This window comes from Neurospora crassa, linkage group II, assembly GCF_000182925.2.
Source record: "Neurospora crassa OR74A linkage group II, whole genome shotgun sequence".
NCBI classification, from domain to species: Eukaryota; Fungi; Ascomycota; class Sordariomycetes; order Sordariales; family Sordariaceae; genus Neurospora; species Neurospora crassa.
This window is the reverse complement of record NC_026502.1, coordinates 2217371-2234581: the sequence shown is the minus strand read 5'-3', so window position 1 is coordinate 2234581 and position 17211 is coordinate 2217371. Positions and strand designations below refer to the sequence as shown.

General features: G+C 49.2%; 1 protein-coding gene across 1 annotated transcript; it reads right to left on the bottom strand.

Moving 5' to 3' along the window:
* Positions 1-3218: 3218 nt before the first annotated feature.
* NCU01835 (hypothetical protein) lies at positions 3219-4727 on the bottom strand. Its single transcript, XM_951526.3, has one exon. The coding sequence runs from the start codon at positions 4289-4291 to the stop codon at positions 3875-3877; it is 417 nt and encodes a 138-aa protein (XP_956619.1). The 5' UTR covers positions 4292-4727; the 3' UTR covers positions 3219-3874.
* Positions 4728-17211: the final 12484 nt, after the last annotated feature.

Here is a 17211-nt window from a genome sequence, read left to right as displayed (position 1 = left end):
AGGCTCGTTCGTTAATCTGGTTGGACCGGGGAATTGATGAGAAAACACGGAGGGACATGACTGGGGCGTACACTAGTTTACGCTACTGCAAAGTGAAGGGAAAGGGTTCCAGTTGGGTGAATTGGGTGGGTGAAGTGTGGATTTCCTCTTCTATTTGGGCGAGTGCCCTGCTTCGCAGATGGGTGGGTCAAACAATCCTGAGATGTGCGTGCCGCCCTTCTGGAATTGCCATATTCATGCCGTCCAGTTTTAAAATCCATCGGTGCACGAGAAAAACGGAGAGGAAGGCCTTTGTTTGATTGTCAAGAGCCAGAATAGTACTTACCTACCTTTCTTCCTTTGTGTCTTCTGTAGTGTACCTGACGGGAAGCCATTTGGAAAAGCTGCACTCCCCTGGTTTGCCAACTGCCATGTTTTTGTCCAAATCCGCCGGCGGTCATCTCAATGGCGCCGTCTTGTATCATATGAGCACACACGTCACGCAATACCACTCACTTCCCATGAATGGCTGTGCTCCGTGTTGATGAATGCACCAAGGTCTAAGAAAGCTTGAGCTCTGCCGTGCTTTTGTGTGACAGAAATGGGTCCCTTAACTTGGTTGGTCCCTTTTCAACTTTTTGTTTGGGCGATCTCGCGGCTCGGCCCATTGGGTCAGGGGTTTTTGCCAAGTATTCGACCTATAGCCTAGCTAGTGCAGTGTCTATGTTACCAGGTCACTCAAAAAAAGTCGGCGTTGGGCTTTAACGAAAGGGCGATCAATTGAACCAGCCCCTCTCCATTGTTCGGATCCGCTCCCCAAAGGCGAAGCAGAACTTGAAAGAAACCAACAGTTTGCTGGTGTCTTGGACGGGCGGAACATTATGCGGAAGCCTGGCGGTCGGGCACGGAAATGGATCTCCGGATTTAGAAATACCTACCCGTACTACGCCCCCACTTTTTTGGACCTCGCCAGACTCGCACCCCCTAAAGTGGGTGCTCACGGGTAATACGGCCACACCAATAAAACGGCCACATATGTATAAAATCGAGGTTATATTCAAAATATCAACCACCACGCTTGAGAAACCGTACTTTATCGTAACCCGATTCGTATACTTCAAGCGGCTTAAGCTTCCCATCGACTCGCCATTTTCTAACTAGCTTTGCCGAATCCTCACTACATTTCTTCGCTTTATTCTAAGTCTATTAATTCGCTTTATCGGCTTTCTTATAGGCAGCTCTAATATCATCATCGGCTCGTTTAAATACCATAGCCCGGCCGTCAAATACCTTTAATATCCCCCCAACTTATATAAATCGATTTTTATATACTCTACAGCATCTACTTATTACTTCAATATACCGGGTTCTACCTAAATCACACTTAATTTACACCAACTCGGTTACAACCACCTCTCCTCCCTTTACAAAATTCAATACTATCCTTTTAAAGGATAGGGATAACTCATCCTTATTTTCAACAACATTATATAACTAGGTAATTACTTTATTTATTTAACGAAAATTATTAAGTATCTTAAACGGTATTGAAAGTATAACTAACTCGGGTAATAGGGTTAGTATACAGCAAGCAACGCAGTCTTACAACGGACCTAGCACTAACTAGGGTTAAAATAGCCATATACCAATCTTTTTAAATACTAACCATATTATCGTAAACTTAAATACCTTCTTTCTTATACTCCCAATAATAAATAGAAACTCTAACTTTATAATATCTATATATCCATTACGTACAAATACATTAAATATTTAAATATAGTAGTACTTAAGTAATTAAAAGACTACTATATTAAGCAGCTATAGTAGATGGGTAAGGTAGGGGGGTAAGCTAAAGATAACGATATTATTATTATTATAATACTATAGAAACTCCCTATCACAATTACAATATTAGAAACTAATTAAGTAGGGTAGTAGAATAAGGTAATAGAGTAAGGCACTAGATTTACTGAATATAGTATAACCCGTAACCGTTAAATATCAATAGCCTCTTCTTTACCTTCTAGCGCTTTTTTAAATACTCATCCCAATATTTCAACTATTCAAAGGATAGCTAATCATTTAAATACCCAATAGAAGCAATAGCAATACATATTCGTAAGTCCAACTCTTTAACCCAATACTAATTAATTATATAAAACTAGCCGGTAAGGATAATAAAGCCCGGGCAATACTCCCCATCAATAGAGATAGCTTCAATACACATTACTAATTTACAATTCTCGGGGATAGCGAAGTAATAAATTCGCTTCCTCTTTATAACAACGAACTAATCTTTACCTATACCGATATAGAAACTAATCTCATTTATATTCTATATATCCAACGCCGTAAAACCTTCTAATAAAATAATTTAATAGAGCTTCTCGAAGTATACTACTACCTATTATATTATTTATTAATAGTTACCCATATAAATAATATTAATATAACGGACTTACCTTATCTACGTCCTTATTATCTTTCCGGGTACTATCTATCTTCTTTTACTTAACTTTAGAATATTCGTAGCGCTTGATAAACCGTATTACCCAATTAATGCCAACGTAGGGTATCTCCTCGTCGTCGGAGTCGGAGTTAGAGCCGGCGTTAGCCGTTTCAGGGACCTTACTTCGAAGCAATAGATCTACAACATCCTTAATATACAACGGTCGCACAGCGAAATTAATTCTATCAAAACGGTCGATATAATTGCATAGAACCTTCTCATCAACTAGGGTAAGCTTCTACTTGTATAGTATAGGCGTACCCTTCTTAGGTAGGATCCCCTTAATGCGGTTGTAGAGGCGCTTGCGGGGTACCTCGAATATCTTATACAACTAGATAACGGGGACATCGGGATTATCGTAATAAAAAGCGACCGCTCATTGCAAACGTGCCTCTATATCGACTGCGATTATCCCTAATGCGATACGACGTTGTGGTGTTGTGAAAGAGGGGATTATAGGAAGCTTGAAATCGTTGTATTGTATTGAGAATCAAGGAAGTTGAGTATGGCCGTTTTACTGGTGTGGCCGTATTACCCGTAAGCACCCACTTTAGGGGGTGCGAGTCTGGCGAGGTCCAAAAAAGTGGGGGCGTAGTACGGGTATTCGTTCGTCTCAGATGGCGAAAGCCAATGGTTCGAGCACCGGACGAACAGGATCATGCAAAGTCCGAGACATTTTTGAGTGCAAGGGCGCCTGTCGAATGTCATAAACAGCGCAATGCAGAATGGGCCATCTTCACAGAGTGCAGGCAGGATGCATTGGATGCGAAAGTGTTGAGCATGGTGAAGATTGTTTGTATTCATTCAGGTCCATGACCAAAAAATAGTTCAGGATCATCTTTTTCGCGGTTCTTTTGCCGCTTGCAATGTTATGATATCCCGTCTCCAACTCCTCCGCTCAATCATACAATAAACAATTGTTATCATGGCACTAATAATGTTGTGCCTCTTTTAATATGATCCAAATGCCCCCGCGTATCCCATACCCATAGCTAGCAAACAACCAAATCTCCCGGCTTCCCAGATGCAAGTGCTTGTTAAAGGAAAATAGAAGTCGACCCAAAGTGTATCGATGCGGTACATGGAATATCTCCCATCCAAGTACCCCAAAAAGCTGAAGCCCGCCCATGCGCCGAATTTCTTGAACTTGCAAAAAAACAATCAAAAGCAGATTCCCAATCCCCGAGGTTTGACCCAGACATTTTTATGATGCTGTGCTCCGATGTATGCCTTTTTTGATATAACAATTGTAAAGAAACAAACGAAACAAGATGGCCGAGTCGAGTCGTGTAATGTTCTATGCTTGAACAGTGGTCGAGTGAGGTGAGGGGTATAGTCGCTGATAATAAACAAGGTAGTGGTGTGAATGGTGCGTCGATCTTTTTAGTTGGAAGATCGCCTGCGTTGCAGCCTGACGGACTCGAACGAGTGGGCATATGCTTGGAGCTCCCGGGCCGCCTTTTCAGACATGCCAGAGTGGCTGTGGCTGAGGCCCGCCGATGATGTGCTCTTCATGGAGCAAAGGCTAGTGTGCGAGCTCGAGGGAGATAGAGTCCTGCTCGATTGGGTGCTGAAGTTGGAAGCGGGGGAGAGGTAGGACTGGTTGCTCGATGGTGCAGACTTGTTGAAAGACCAGTCGAAGGAAGGGCCGTTCAGGCTGGGGGAGCTAGGACCGGAGCTGGAGGCAGAGTTGGTCTCGTAGTCGGCCAGGCGGCAGGACTCGGAGCAGTAGGCAGCGCCATCATCAGTCTGCTTGTCGCAGGTGAGGCAGAACTGGAGTGCCCAATCCTCGAAAGACATGGTGTCGGTTGTTGTGTGTGTGGGTTTGTTGTTGTGTAGTCTGGAAAACTCGCTCGAGGCTGCAAGCTCAGCGTGGGCCGGGTGGGCTAATGGAGTGGAGTGACTGGTTGATGGTCTGATTGACGCGAAGCTGAATTGGCTTGATTGGAAGCTGTGTCGAGCTGTTGTGGTGATTGTGGTTTGTGGTGGTTGTTTTCAAAGTCCAAGCTGCGGATCTTTCTCTCTTGTGTGTGTGTGTGTGTGTATGCTGGTCGGTTGCTGTTGGTATTATTGTATTGTAGTTGGATTGCTTGTTGCTTGCTTTCCAGAGCAGTGTTGCAGAGGGAAGAAGAAGAGAGAGTGAAGTGGTGGTGGTGGTGGTTGTTGTGTGTTGATGCCGATTCTGGAAGTGAGGTTTGCTCGAAGGAGAGCTGGGGGAAAGTTGGGTTATGTAGGCTATCGACCTTGGATGAGTCCGACGTGCGCCTGCCCTCCCCGGTCATTGCCAATCGTCCCAGTCAGTCCAGTCACTGCAGTGCATGCTGCCCGTGGGTGTGAGGCAGAGGCCCATGACCAGCTCGAAGGCCCCACCCGCGCCCACTCAGACATTGGCGCCGGTGGAGGTACGCAGATCGAGGATACACAGGGGTATCGTAGGCCGTAGTCCACACTCAAAAGGTACACGGTGCGGCAAGTCTCGAGGCCACACGTCCCTTTCCACTTGCTGCTGGCCGGGGTGTGTTGGGGACTCACTGAAGGAGCAGGGGGATGGGGGTCAGGGAGTTGTGTGGACCCGGTCTCTGCCAGAGGGGTGCATCTGGGCATGCCAATCTGCACTATACGCAGTACGTACCTCTAGTAAGTATGCCTTGCTCGAGGGTAGCCCCACAGTGTTTTTCCCAGAGCGTGAAGTGACAAAAGAGAGGTCGCACAGAGCTCGTTCTCAGAGGGGTACCTGAGGGGTGGGAGAAATTTTCTTTTTGTTGGAAGGCGTGAACTTAGCGAGAATGGGACCATGCTGGCTGGTCGTGGCACCACTTTGGTTCGTTATGAGCAAGAAGAGCGGGTCTGTCAGTCTGTCCTTGTGCTTGGCGAATCACTCGCCAGTGGAAGTCGCCAGTTGAGCCAGTCTCTGCTTCAGCTCCCCCTCTGGGCATTGGGGCAGTGGGCAGCACGCACTCCAGTCCAGTCTGAGGTGCTGCTGAGAGGCGTGACCATCTCACATTGGCGGCCCCTCAGTCTTCGTCAGTCTGCTGCCCAAAGAGTTTTTTCTCCTCTTTGTCTCACTGCGTGTCAATTCCAGGTTGCCTTGGTACTGAATACAAGTAGTGTACACTATTGCCCGAATCCCCTAGGCCCCAATGCTTTGGTGGTTAAGGCTGCGCTGGCAGTGGTAGGTAGCCAGAACCCTCACTTCCCTGCAGATCTCGATGACCCCAAAGAGAACTGAAGGGAAGTGAGGAGACTGCCTTTGTCAACACACTGCAAACCCGCTATTGCACCATCTCACTGAAGGAACCTGGACTTGAATTGGTCACAGAGTAGGTAGTGTGTACACTACTACTGCGTACCTCCATGGCAGAAGGAAGTGAAAATTTTTCCTTCCTGGTCATCCATGGTCATGAATCATTCAGCTTCGCTGTTGCTCAGAGGGCACGGGCTTGAATCGGAATTTCACAATCAAAAGTTTCCCCAGTTTTTAGGTGGTCTTGGACCTCTTTTCTGCACGTCCGCCACGTCTTGTCTCATTTGCCTCTCTTGCGTGTCGTTCGAGCCAAACAGCACGCAATTTCGCAGCATCCAAGTTTTCCGTCTGTCCCGTCAGCCTGAGCCTCAACTTCAATTCGACTCACCAACCAGCGCTAGTCCCCCTGAATCTCTCTCGCCGGTCTCGCATGTCTTGCCATTTTGCACTGGCACGGGCTTCACATTGGAGCAAAGTCGCAAGATCGCACATCAGGCGTTTTTGCAGTTTGTGTCCCCCTCTCGGGCTTCAGCGACCTCCATTTGGGTACTGTACCTCGCTCAAGTCTTGCCCAGTACAGACAGACTTGCTCGAGTGAGGTCGATACACGCTGATGGCGGCGGGCCCGCTGGCCGCTGCAACACCAAGATGCGAAACCCGCCCATGGTGAGACGGCATGTTTCCAGTCCTTGTGCTTCCAGAGTGTCATCCTGTGCTCCCAAGCTTCTCAACCATCCGTCACATTAACTGACTCTGTCTCTTGTTGTCTCTGGCGCCGTTGCCGGCAAGCCGGAGGATAAAACAACAACAACAAGAAGGCAGCATCATCAGAACCGAAAACATCCTAGAGCAACAAAGCTTCGGCCGCTGGAAAAAGTCTGGCGTGGGGGTTTCTAATCAGTGAACAGTGAATGTGGAACACTGCGTCCCAACAGACCGGAGTATTCGGTATGTATGTATATCGAAGCCACAAGTCCTTCTCGCCATTACTGCGCTGCACTTTCACGATACGTCTTTATACATTATCGCCTACATCCAGGTGGTGTTCAGGCGGTGGTAATCGCAATGAAGGCACGCAAGAAATGAGTGGGCATTGGCGACTTTTGCTGCTTGTGATGGTTGTTGCCCCCTGCTGCCTCTGCACACTGCTGTGTGACCTTGTCCCGTCTCTCGTCTTCACTCCCGTCCCCTCTTTCTCCCATTCTATCGAGAGCTTTATCGGCGAGGCCCTTCTTGAGAAGATACAGGAGTGTAGTGTACATGGTCCCCCGAGGCTCTCGCACCCGGTAACCGCACCCACCAATCCCCATGCCTGTTCAAGCTCGTCATGAAGCCGGGTGAGGAACAGGTGTGGCCATTGGACTGCTTTATTGGCCGCTCTTCCCCTCGGTCTGGTCCAGGAGTCTCAACAACACCAGCCCGAAATGGTATGAACTCCCTTGCCCTTCAGAGTTCTCAGCACTCCAAGAGGCGCCTCCGGTGCGACCCTCGAATTTCTTTTGGGCCAAGAGCTAGTGGCTTGCACCCCGGAAGAACAAAAGAAGAAACCAATAAGCCAAGGCCCGAAATTGAACATTGTGTTGACCGTTGGTGTCGTCTCGCTGTCTGCCCCCTTCATTCCTTACATCAACGGGTAGTAGCTCCACGATCCGAGGAGGATCATGGATACGGCCAGCTATAGACTCGCAGCTCAGATTCCTCGGGCTGTTTAGTGTTGAGCTTCACGACGTGAGCCAGCTTGCCAACCTCCGGCCTATGCTGGTCGCTTCAGCCAAATGGTACTCACAACATAGCCTACAACCTGCATCTACAACATGATGATTCCCTTTCCCAACCTGACCCCAACGCCGATGGCAAATTTGTTGCCTATGTACACCCACCTATCCAAGGCCCTGACGAGAACACTGTGCTCTAATCAGCACCCCTTCACCTTCAAAGGACACGCCCTCCAATCTTCACGCCCTCGCGCCAACCCCGTCCTCGCTTTGGGTGTCCCTCTTCGTGGCATCGGCTGCGAGGACAAGGATGTGCTCGTTCATGGCTCTAAACTGCTTTCAGTTTGACCTGCAGCTGCTGCACCTCACAACCACATTCCTTTCGACAAATCACCTTCGCTCTCTCCCCGCACCTATCTTCAACTCGTATATGGCAGGGGGGCAGCCAAGAAGACTGGCAAAGCTTTCACTACTGTCGTGCGCCGTGCCGGCCTCTGGGCTCTGGAGCGCTAGTCGGGAAACCTGATAGGGAAGGGGTCGCATGAGTCCGTCTGGTCCAGAAATCACAGTTGATTGCCTAACCTTTCATGGCGACCTCCTACGCGGCCTCGCCTGATGGCGTGCAGAGTCGCCATATCACCGTCTGAGCATTGAAAATGCTGGCGTTGGACGACAGGTAAAGTGCTCTACACGACACTGCGTACATGATGGTCTGGTCCGCTCTTGACTGTTAAAAAAAAAAAAAAAGGTTCGGAGTGGCACCATTGCACTGCTCACGACAGATCCTGCTACCCGCCGCCGATGGCATATCTCCTGATCGACAACGAGAAACATAGAGTGGTTTGCCAGATTCGCAACACAACGCTCTAGGGCAAGCGCTTCACGAAACATCTCGTTTACACCTTATATGTGCTTTGCCTTCAATCTGCAGGCAGCTCAATGGGCATATTACCGATATGATCGCATGCAACATCAACTACGCAACGAGATGATGGAAATGTCACGGGTGTTGTTTTCGTGCACAGTACGGTACCCAGCAGCGGCAAGTCAGGCGATTCGTTCGACGCTGTTTTGGCTGCCCCCGCTGCGGGAGTGCACCCCAGCTCTCTCCACTGCAAGAAGCCAAGAAAGACCTTATCCAGTGGACAGTGACATTGGCGGGCATCCCATGTGGCGGTTGCCCCACACTGATACACTAGAGACTGGCTATCTTGGTGATGTTTGTGGGGATGGAGATCGGGTCCATGGGAATGCCAGGAACTCGATATCTCGCAGGTCCTCCTCCTCTTCATCATCCCACACGCCGTGGTTTTCATCGGCTTGGCAGTCATTCATCGTGACTTTGCCGTTGGTGCCCACGATGCGAACGCAGGAACCCCCCACAGACCTATAGATAGGTCCCATGGACAAAGAACCAAGAGGTCGGGGGGTTCAACGTTTCCTTGAGCATGATGGGCAAGCTCAGGGTGAGATATCACGGATGTGTGCATCATTTCTGATAACCCCCACAGTCGAATACCAGGACATGTGTGGACTTTCTTGGGCCATTTTCGGCCGCGAATGTGAGCGATACTCAACCCAGACGAAGTTTGATATCCATGTTACAACGCTCCTTGCTCAGCAGATGAATTACAGCGATCTTTAAAGCCATCGGAGCTCCTATTCGGAGTCAAGGCTGAATTCCTTTCGAGATGGCTTCCGTCTGCCACATCAAATACCTACCCATGAACATGCGGAGATAGCAAAACATTTTGACTTCGGAACAAAGAACTATCGCAATACCTAGGGCAGAGCTTCGACTGGGGACCTTGAAAGCTAAAATGAAGGTGTACACAATTAGCTCGTGCGCGCTTGGGATTTCCCCATCGAGTACCGCGCAAGGATTGTAGGGGTCCAACATCAACACCAACATCAACAGATAAGCCGATCCTTGATGATGATCATTACAGTTCTTCTGATAGCAGGGTACAGCACTACCGACTAGATCCGAATTTCCAGCTTACACTAGTGTAGTGCTCATCATTCTCGCCGTTGCCCATCTCGTTCGCTCATTCAAGCCCGTCAGTAGCTGAGCGTGTCCCTGATAGTGGTTTGGAGACACATGCACAAAAAAGACGTAAAATAATATCACCACAGTCCCCGGCAGTGCATTAAAATCTTCAGTCATCGGCCTTTGGCCGTCGGATCCAAGATGTTTACGGTATTCATCCCCGGTCACCAGTTACCTATAAGCAACCCTCGTCTCACACATGTTATCAGCCATGAGAGGCGTTGTTGACGACACTACGGTATACTCGACCTGTCACCGGGCTCTACACGGTTTAATTCGGTTGAAGGACCTTTTTTTTTTTCATGGGGTTCTTATTGCCTCGTGGAACCTGAGACATCACAAAACCCCCCAAGCTTCTGGGATTCCTGATATCAAAGTAAGAACCAAGATTTTTGATATTTCTCTCAAGGTCCGTTAGCAAACTCCACACATCCTGGTAGGCTTCGAACGCAACCGAATTGGAGTGGGGGCCTTGCGGTTCTCGTGGAGTTCAGATCATCACGGAGCTCTGCTCCTGAGGAGCTGACACGTCTATCACAACGTCCTGATCATCCATCCTTACCAAGAACCGTCACCGTGGGTCACGATCAAGCACCTTGTTAGTTCATGTCTCGACGGCTTTGTAGTGTCTAAGAATCACGCCACTGCCAGAAAATCTCCGCTTCCTTTTAGATAGGAGCAAAATGGACATTGGATGGCATGAATCTATCGACGAACTAGTGTCAAAGTAACGAACCCAAGCACATCAATCAACCGTATCTCGCTTTCTCCCTTTCGTACGCCGATCTCTTCTTGGTTTGATCATTTGCCACCAACAACCGAGCATGCAAAGGCCTGGCCTTGTCCAGCTCGCTGGGATATCCTGGATGCGAATGGGAAACTGGGAAGATCTGGGGGGGAAGCTAAGGCACTAGGCAAAGAGCACACAACTTTTGTCAAAAGAAGCTTAGCAGCAGCTCATTTGGAGATCGCCAAATTGCGAGCTCAATCGGGTATAGTATGTATGATGGCACTGTCCTCAGCGGTTACCGCAACTAGTGCACTGATTCTCAACGGAGATGCTCTTTAGCCCGCTCTTAACTACTTGTGCAGCATCTTGCCAAAGGAATTGGCCCATACTCCTAACATGATTCACAAAGCATCAGTTCATGTATGTATGTAGTACAATAGCGGTAGTGATTTGACATATCGTAGGTAACATGCCGAACACAGAGCAGAAGCGAAGTTTGATTCTCGCTTCTCAGTGGTCACCACAAACGCGGGAACAAATCATACAAAGTTGAATTGCTTGGGTCGAAATCGAGGACCAGTTCGAACAGAAAAACAAGATGCAAAGTTGATAAACCTTGCATTACCCAGCCGTCCCGTCTATGTATCTGTCGGTTGGTAATCGTCACAACGAACACCTGTTCATCTACTACCCGTCGTCACGTTGCCGTACCGTCTTCTTTTACCTCAGCCATCTTTCCATTGGCTTCTGTCAGTTTTTACCTCCTCCTCTCATCACTGCCTGCGCCTACCACCCCCACACCACCACACCACTGAGTGATTACCTCGTTGGCCGCCTGGCTCGCCGGGTGACACAAACCACCGACCAGGCGATGGTCAGACCAAACGTCGCAAGTCAGAAGGGCAATTATCATTGGTGGCCTGACCCGAATCCCGTCACAGCCGCTTTCTGGCTTTTCTTGTGTCTTGGGGTTGAGCGCGCGTGCTCTGACAGGCTCTGACAACGCTTACCAACGCCCTTCGCCCAGCATCGCTATCAACACACATGTTTGACACATGTGAAGATAGAAAAAGGAGTAAAAGAAAAAAGAAGAAAAAAAAAGAAAAGAAAAGATCCAGGAGGTGCCTTCCAAAGGGTTCTTTCTTGGCAAGTTTTTTTTTGGTCTAGGTAAGGTAAAGCTTCCGAGACTACCTGTGTATGGACTGTGTAAGACGACGCGTGGAGCTGGGCTGTGTGAGTGAGGCCAAGTGCAACACCATACCTACCTCACCTAGCCTTGGCCTCCAGAGATAGTTGGGTAAATATCACCCAAAGCAGGTTAAAAGAGGCAAGACATTTTACCACCGAAACTTCCGAGCAAATCAAAGAGAGACTCGAAGAGAGAGACGTGCACCGGATAGGGCAGGGGGTCGGTTCGGACTTTAAGTACCGACAAAACGCTCTCTTTTTTGGGGGGTTGTTTCGGAGCTTTGCCCTGGCGGGAAAGAAAGGGTCAGTTGAATAGAGGAAGACAAACATCAATAAACTCTTCTACCGCTTTGCCTGCCTGGGCTGTGAGGTCCGTGTCTCGGCTCAGTGCGGTTTCAGTCTTTTTTTCTTGTCAGGCACTGTTTTCCTTGTTGCAAAGTGTTGCACTTTAGAAGCAAGGGCCACGCGCCGGTCTGAATAGGTTGTTTTTTTGGTGATATTGGTGGCTGCCTGTCGTTGGCTTTTGTGCCCTCTCTCTAACAAATGTCTTGACAATATGCAAAGCTTCGATATTATGAAACTCAACACATTCCGTCAATGTTAACTTTGTCGATGTCATGTTCCCATTCCAGTACCTTATCACGATGCTGTTAACCGTATTGTACCTGACATTAGTTTGCTATATTTCTTGCCTATTATAGCGTACGTACAGTAGTGCTGCAGTGCATGTATCCATCCCAAGAGTACCTAGGTAGGATCGTGTACATATGTTTGTCGATGTATGTAGATACATATTTCACTGCGCGTGTTTATCAACAGTGGATTATGCAGCCAGGCGCACTCCGAGCCGCTCTCGAATTTACACAGTCAGTCCTTTCTCCATTCGCCTCCTTTTGTCGGGTTTCGTCTTACCTTTTCCAGCCTCATGCATATTTACCGATATTTAGGGACGACTGAAGGGTGCAATTTGGATATTGGTGACTTACATACGACTCGGAGAAATCAGAGGGCCCCCTCGTAAGACAGAACAGTACGTTTGCCTCCCGGTCAACGCATGTGTACAACTCTTATCATTGATTTGTTAAGGATACGTTCCTTTCCCTGTAAGCCCGCTTTGAGAGTCCGCAATAAGCAAAGCTGAAAAGGAAGAAGTCCCAAGACGAGATGCACCAAAGTGAGCAGTAACTTCAGATTTGCCGGTCTGATTGGTTCACACACTTCACGAGTGTTGCCAAGAAAGGACTCGAGGTTCAGAAGGAGGGCTCAGAGGACTGGCTCAGAGTCAAGGGCTAGACTTTGTTTGGCGTAGCGCTCATTTCCTTTCCTGCTTTGATAAAATGGCAGGATGGTTGATATTGTCTTAGAGACCTATTAGTGTACGTACGGCTCGCTGTTGCTGTTCTGCTGGGCGTAGTACACAGTTGTACATAAGCGGGACACGGTGATGGACTTCGAGGGCGTGAAGGCCTTCTGGGCGTTGGTTGGTTGGCTGGTTGGTTGACGAGCGAGCTTCGGCAGGCAACCTAACAGCAACAACAACAACAACAACAACATCAACCACAAGGGGTAGATCCTCAAAGGCCAGGGGGAGGGGTGTAGCCATTGTCGACGATCAGCAACACAAAAACTGACAACTGAAAGCTACCTGTCGGAGATCTGGGCAAAATAAGCAAAGCTAGAAGAGCATAACACCGAAGAAAAAGGGAGGTTAAATGAACAGCAAGCTCTTCGATTTGTTAATGCCGGGCAGTTTCGGAGGTTCCAGTTGCGCATTCCCTCCCTTTTTTCCCAGGCGCCCATCCCCTTCTTCCCTGTCTCTCTCTCTCTCACCTGTGATCGAAAACCCACAGCATTGTAAACTCGGTTCGCCATTTTGCTTGTCTGATACCAATCTCCTAGTGAGATAGATCGTTGACACCTGGCAGCCACTTTGTGTTGACGGGCGGAAGGAGCTAGTAGTCAGTAGCTACCTAGCTTACTGCTAAAGAAAGCTCCCCTAGAGTCCCAAATTGACTTTGCCCTGTGTGTGTACACGTATTTTCCCACCACCAGCGGACTCCATTTCCCGGGCGTTTCGGGTGCATGGGAAAGCTGTTAGCTCGAAAGGGTTACCCATTTCGTACCGTCGGTAAGCCGCTAAGTATGGTATGTACTGCCCGTCCCCACGCAAGCACCCAAGCGGGCGACGATGCGAGAGGACGGAGCTCGCCCAGACTCCCGCCGGCGTCTTGTAGCGGATAAAAAATTTCAAACAAGGGATGGTTTCTTTCCATTCGCAGCGTTGCTTCGCGTTGCTTTTTGTCCATCACCGCTTGTTTGACCTTTGAGATACCTGCATATCACCGCCCTTTTGATGTGGATTTCAGGTACTGCTCAGGTCGCTAGTTGCATGAGTTGACCTGACAAAGTGGATCCTTTTTACGCAGTAAGGCTTTACCGCACATTGTTTGTCTGGTTACCGCCAGTATGGAAGTGGAATTTTTCCCTCATTCACCGGGGGGGGGTAGTGAACCCAACGACGTCGACTTCGTCTTCGCGTCGGGTAGGTATGTACACAGTTGATGGTAAAACTGCACTACTGCAAAGGAAGTGAATGCCGTGATGGAGTTGGGTTGATGACGCGGATCCGGTTGTCAAAGTCAGAGGGCTCCAAAAGTCAGATTTACCAGAGGAATGGTATCTGTCTGGGATCGCTTGATACCGAGACTCCAGTGGAAATGTCCAGCTGTCAATCCTTTCGTTGTAAAATATGGTGCCAAAAAGACGCCATATGGCCGAAACCTGCCGTGGCTGCACGAGGGACCTAACTTGCAAGGTTAAGATCTTGGATTGCGGCTCCTACGAACGATGTGATACACAAGCGTGATGGTTTGACTGGTCACTGGGTGACTGGAAAGAAAGCCAAGAGATTGCAACATGAGCGGGTTTCGATGAACAATGTTCGTCCCCGCCATATCTCGGTAGCCTGATCAGCCTGCCAGATCTCCATTGTCATCTGGTCCTGAGATTGCCATTTGTTCCCAGATCTGAAAGTCCCGTTTTGGGCTGACTCGTTGATGACGTCCTTGGGCTATCGAGTTGGACGGCGTAACTAGTAGGTACTTGGTCTGAGACATGGACCATCGCGTAGCACTTCTACCACCCACACCCAATGTTAGCGTTGGTTGCGCGTATCAGGCGTTGTGGTGATGTTGATCTAGTGTATAGTGGAGTGCTTGGGCTCACAGCCGAACGTTAAGACGAGGTTGCTGTGGGTACACAGTGAAATGCCTTTGTTAGGGTACCTACGTAGCCTGACAACATGCCCCAAAACAGGTCGATGTCAGGGGATCACAACGACCCTTTCGTTACCCTTGTGTCTTCTTCCCCAGAGCAACCCTAAAGAGACCCTAACTAACTTCCAAGTTTCTTGTAATGCCCCCAGAGACTGCTGCCCAAGCGGACAGGTTCCACAGAGAAGAAGGTCAGCTCCCCGGTACGGAGGCAAGGAGGAAAGCCGACGACAATCGGCCGTCCAGAGCTTTGTCCCTGCAAGGATTCCTTCTCCCCTATGCTTATCCCCGTGTCCATCACCCCGGTTGTAAAGCATGACTCTCATCATCTGGCATCCAGTCACATTCGTTCCCGCTCCACGACTTTATTCTGAAGTGTGCAATGCGGTGGTGGTGATCAGGGGAGCTCAGTCCAGAGAGGGCGGTACACAGAGAGAGAAATCAGATCGAAGGCCGCAAGAGGAAAAGATCGATTGTATGGATCAGCGAGCAAACAACTTCTCAGGGCACTTTCCCAATAGTCTCATGAAAGATCTACCTCGGTGCTCAACGATCGGAACACGTCTAGTCAGCAATTGACCGTGTCAGAGCGGTCACGGTGTTTCCCTTCGGTTCTTTGTTGCCAACTTCACTGCAGTTCAACACAAAGGAAGGAGTCCACTAGTCACTGCTACTGTGCTCCACCTCCGCATTTCAACCTTGTGGGGTTTCAACTTGTGGAGCCAATGCAAGCAAGCAAGCCAGGGCCAGGGCCGTTGCAGTGAGGGCCAGCTGCCAGGAACGAACAGCCGATTCGACGAACGATGCCTCCCCCCCTTTCCCCGCCACGACCCAGGGTTGCTACTTCCGCACGACCCTGAGATGCCCTGACCCCTCACACTCTGTCAACTTGAAAATTGTGATGGAAGATGGAAAACCTCGATCTCGAAATCCTTGGCCAAGTCGTCCTCCTCATCCCCTAATCCCCACCAATTCCCACATCGAGAAAGTTGAATTGCTTCCAAACTCCCTACCGCACGGAGGGGTTGACCCCTTTTTCTCGTACAGTACTTTACCAGTTTACCTATCTTGTACACTTTCTTGTTAGAGTATCACACAGTGAATCTTCCTTTGGTGTGGTCTTCCAAGTGAGTGTACATACCATGTATGCAGCTTTGCGTTTCTGCGTTCGGCAAACAATCCGAACCATCATTTCCCCGTAACAACAAGAAAGGCGGAACGACAACGAAAGAAAACAGTAGGAACCGACCGAAAAGGCGGAATGGAACATCAGACACGAGAAAATCGCTTGAGGAAGTGGATATGTAGGTAGTATACTGGCGGTGACAAGGTGTTTCCCCTTGTTTACTCCGCCCAGCGGAACCACCAGCAGCAACTCCATCGTCCCATCGTGCAGTTCCCGTCTGGGGAAGAAGAACTGAAGAACGTTGGAATACAGGGGAAGAAGCAACCCTCCTTTCGTGTACACTACGCGAGTCCACCATTCTGGGCGTGGAGCAATGGACGACCCCTCTCAAAGAGGCCGATCCCAAGAGCCTCCGGGCTACTACAACACAGCGCCCGTACTACAAGCACGGCAGGGCACCGCACCCGTACATAGTATACCTACCGGAGAATTGCCATGAGGCCAGTTGCCAATCCGCTACACTACACACACACCGCGCATCACGCAGTAAGAGCGTAGAAAGTGCAACATGGGAGAAGTGAATGGCTTGGATGGATGGAACTGGAATGCGATGCAATCGCGATGCGAGCAGTTTGCCATCGATACTAGTGTATGTACACTACAGTGTGTACACAATAGTCGCCCGGGTCCTTCGGTGATCGATGTGAATGGTTAGCTCGATCGACTGTTTTGCTTCTGTTTATTGTTTGACCGGCCATGACAGCTTCCCAGCTGGCTTCCAGCTATCATAGACTCTCTGGGCTTCTGGAAGGAGTCATATGTGAGAGAGAAAGGCAAGAAGGGCGGGTAAGTAAAGAGAGAGAGAGAGAGAGGTGCTCATTGATGGGAAAGGCAGAGATAATATCTTCACCCCTCCCCTCCTCTCTCCCGCCCTCTGCTCCTCGGATGTAAATCCCCTGCCTCCAGGGTTTCCTCCATGCAGTGCACTGTATCAGGAATCCCTCACTGTGTACGAAGCAAGTAATGAATGACGAAGGGGGTCTTCTTGCGTGCAGAGTGACAAGAGTCCAGTGACTATCGAGAGTTGTTCGCTGCAGTGCAGTGGTGCTGCGGATGGGATATTGGTGTGGGTGGCAATGGCAGGGGGGCCTTTAGCACCGTCACGCAATGAATGGGCAAGAAGACAGTGTGGCAGACAAGCATGCGGCCATAGGGGCGTTCGCTTGTAGGCTGCAAGGCAGGCAGCCAAATGCAAATTCCAAACCATAGCCTTCTGCCTGCTTCGGTCCTCTCTGAAAAGACAAAGATCCAATATCTGTCAACCCGTGGGTTGCTTCTTCGATGGTGTGGGACGATCAATGTTTTTGTCTTTGGTGGCTCGGTAGGATGACCGAA

Coding starts and splice junctions, on each gene's coding strand:
- NCU01835 (XM_951526.3), bottom strand. CDS start 4,291: ATGTCTTTCGAGGATTGGGCACTCCAGTTCTGCCTCACCTGCGACAAG.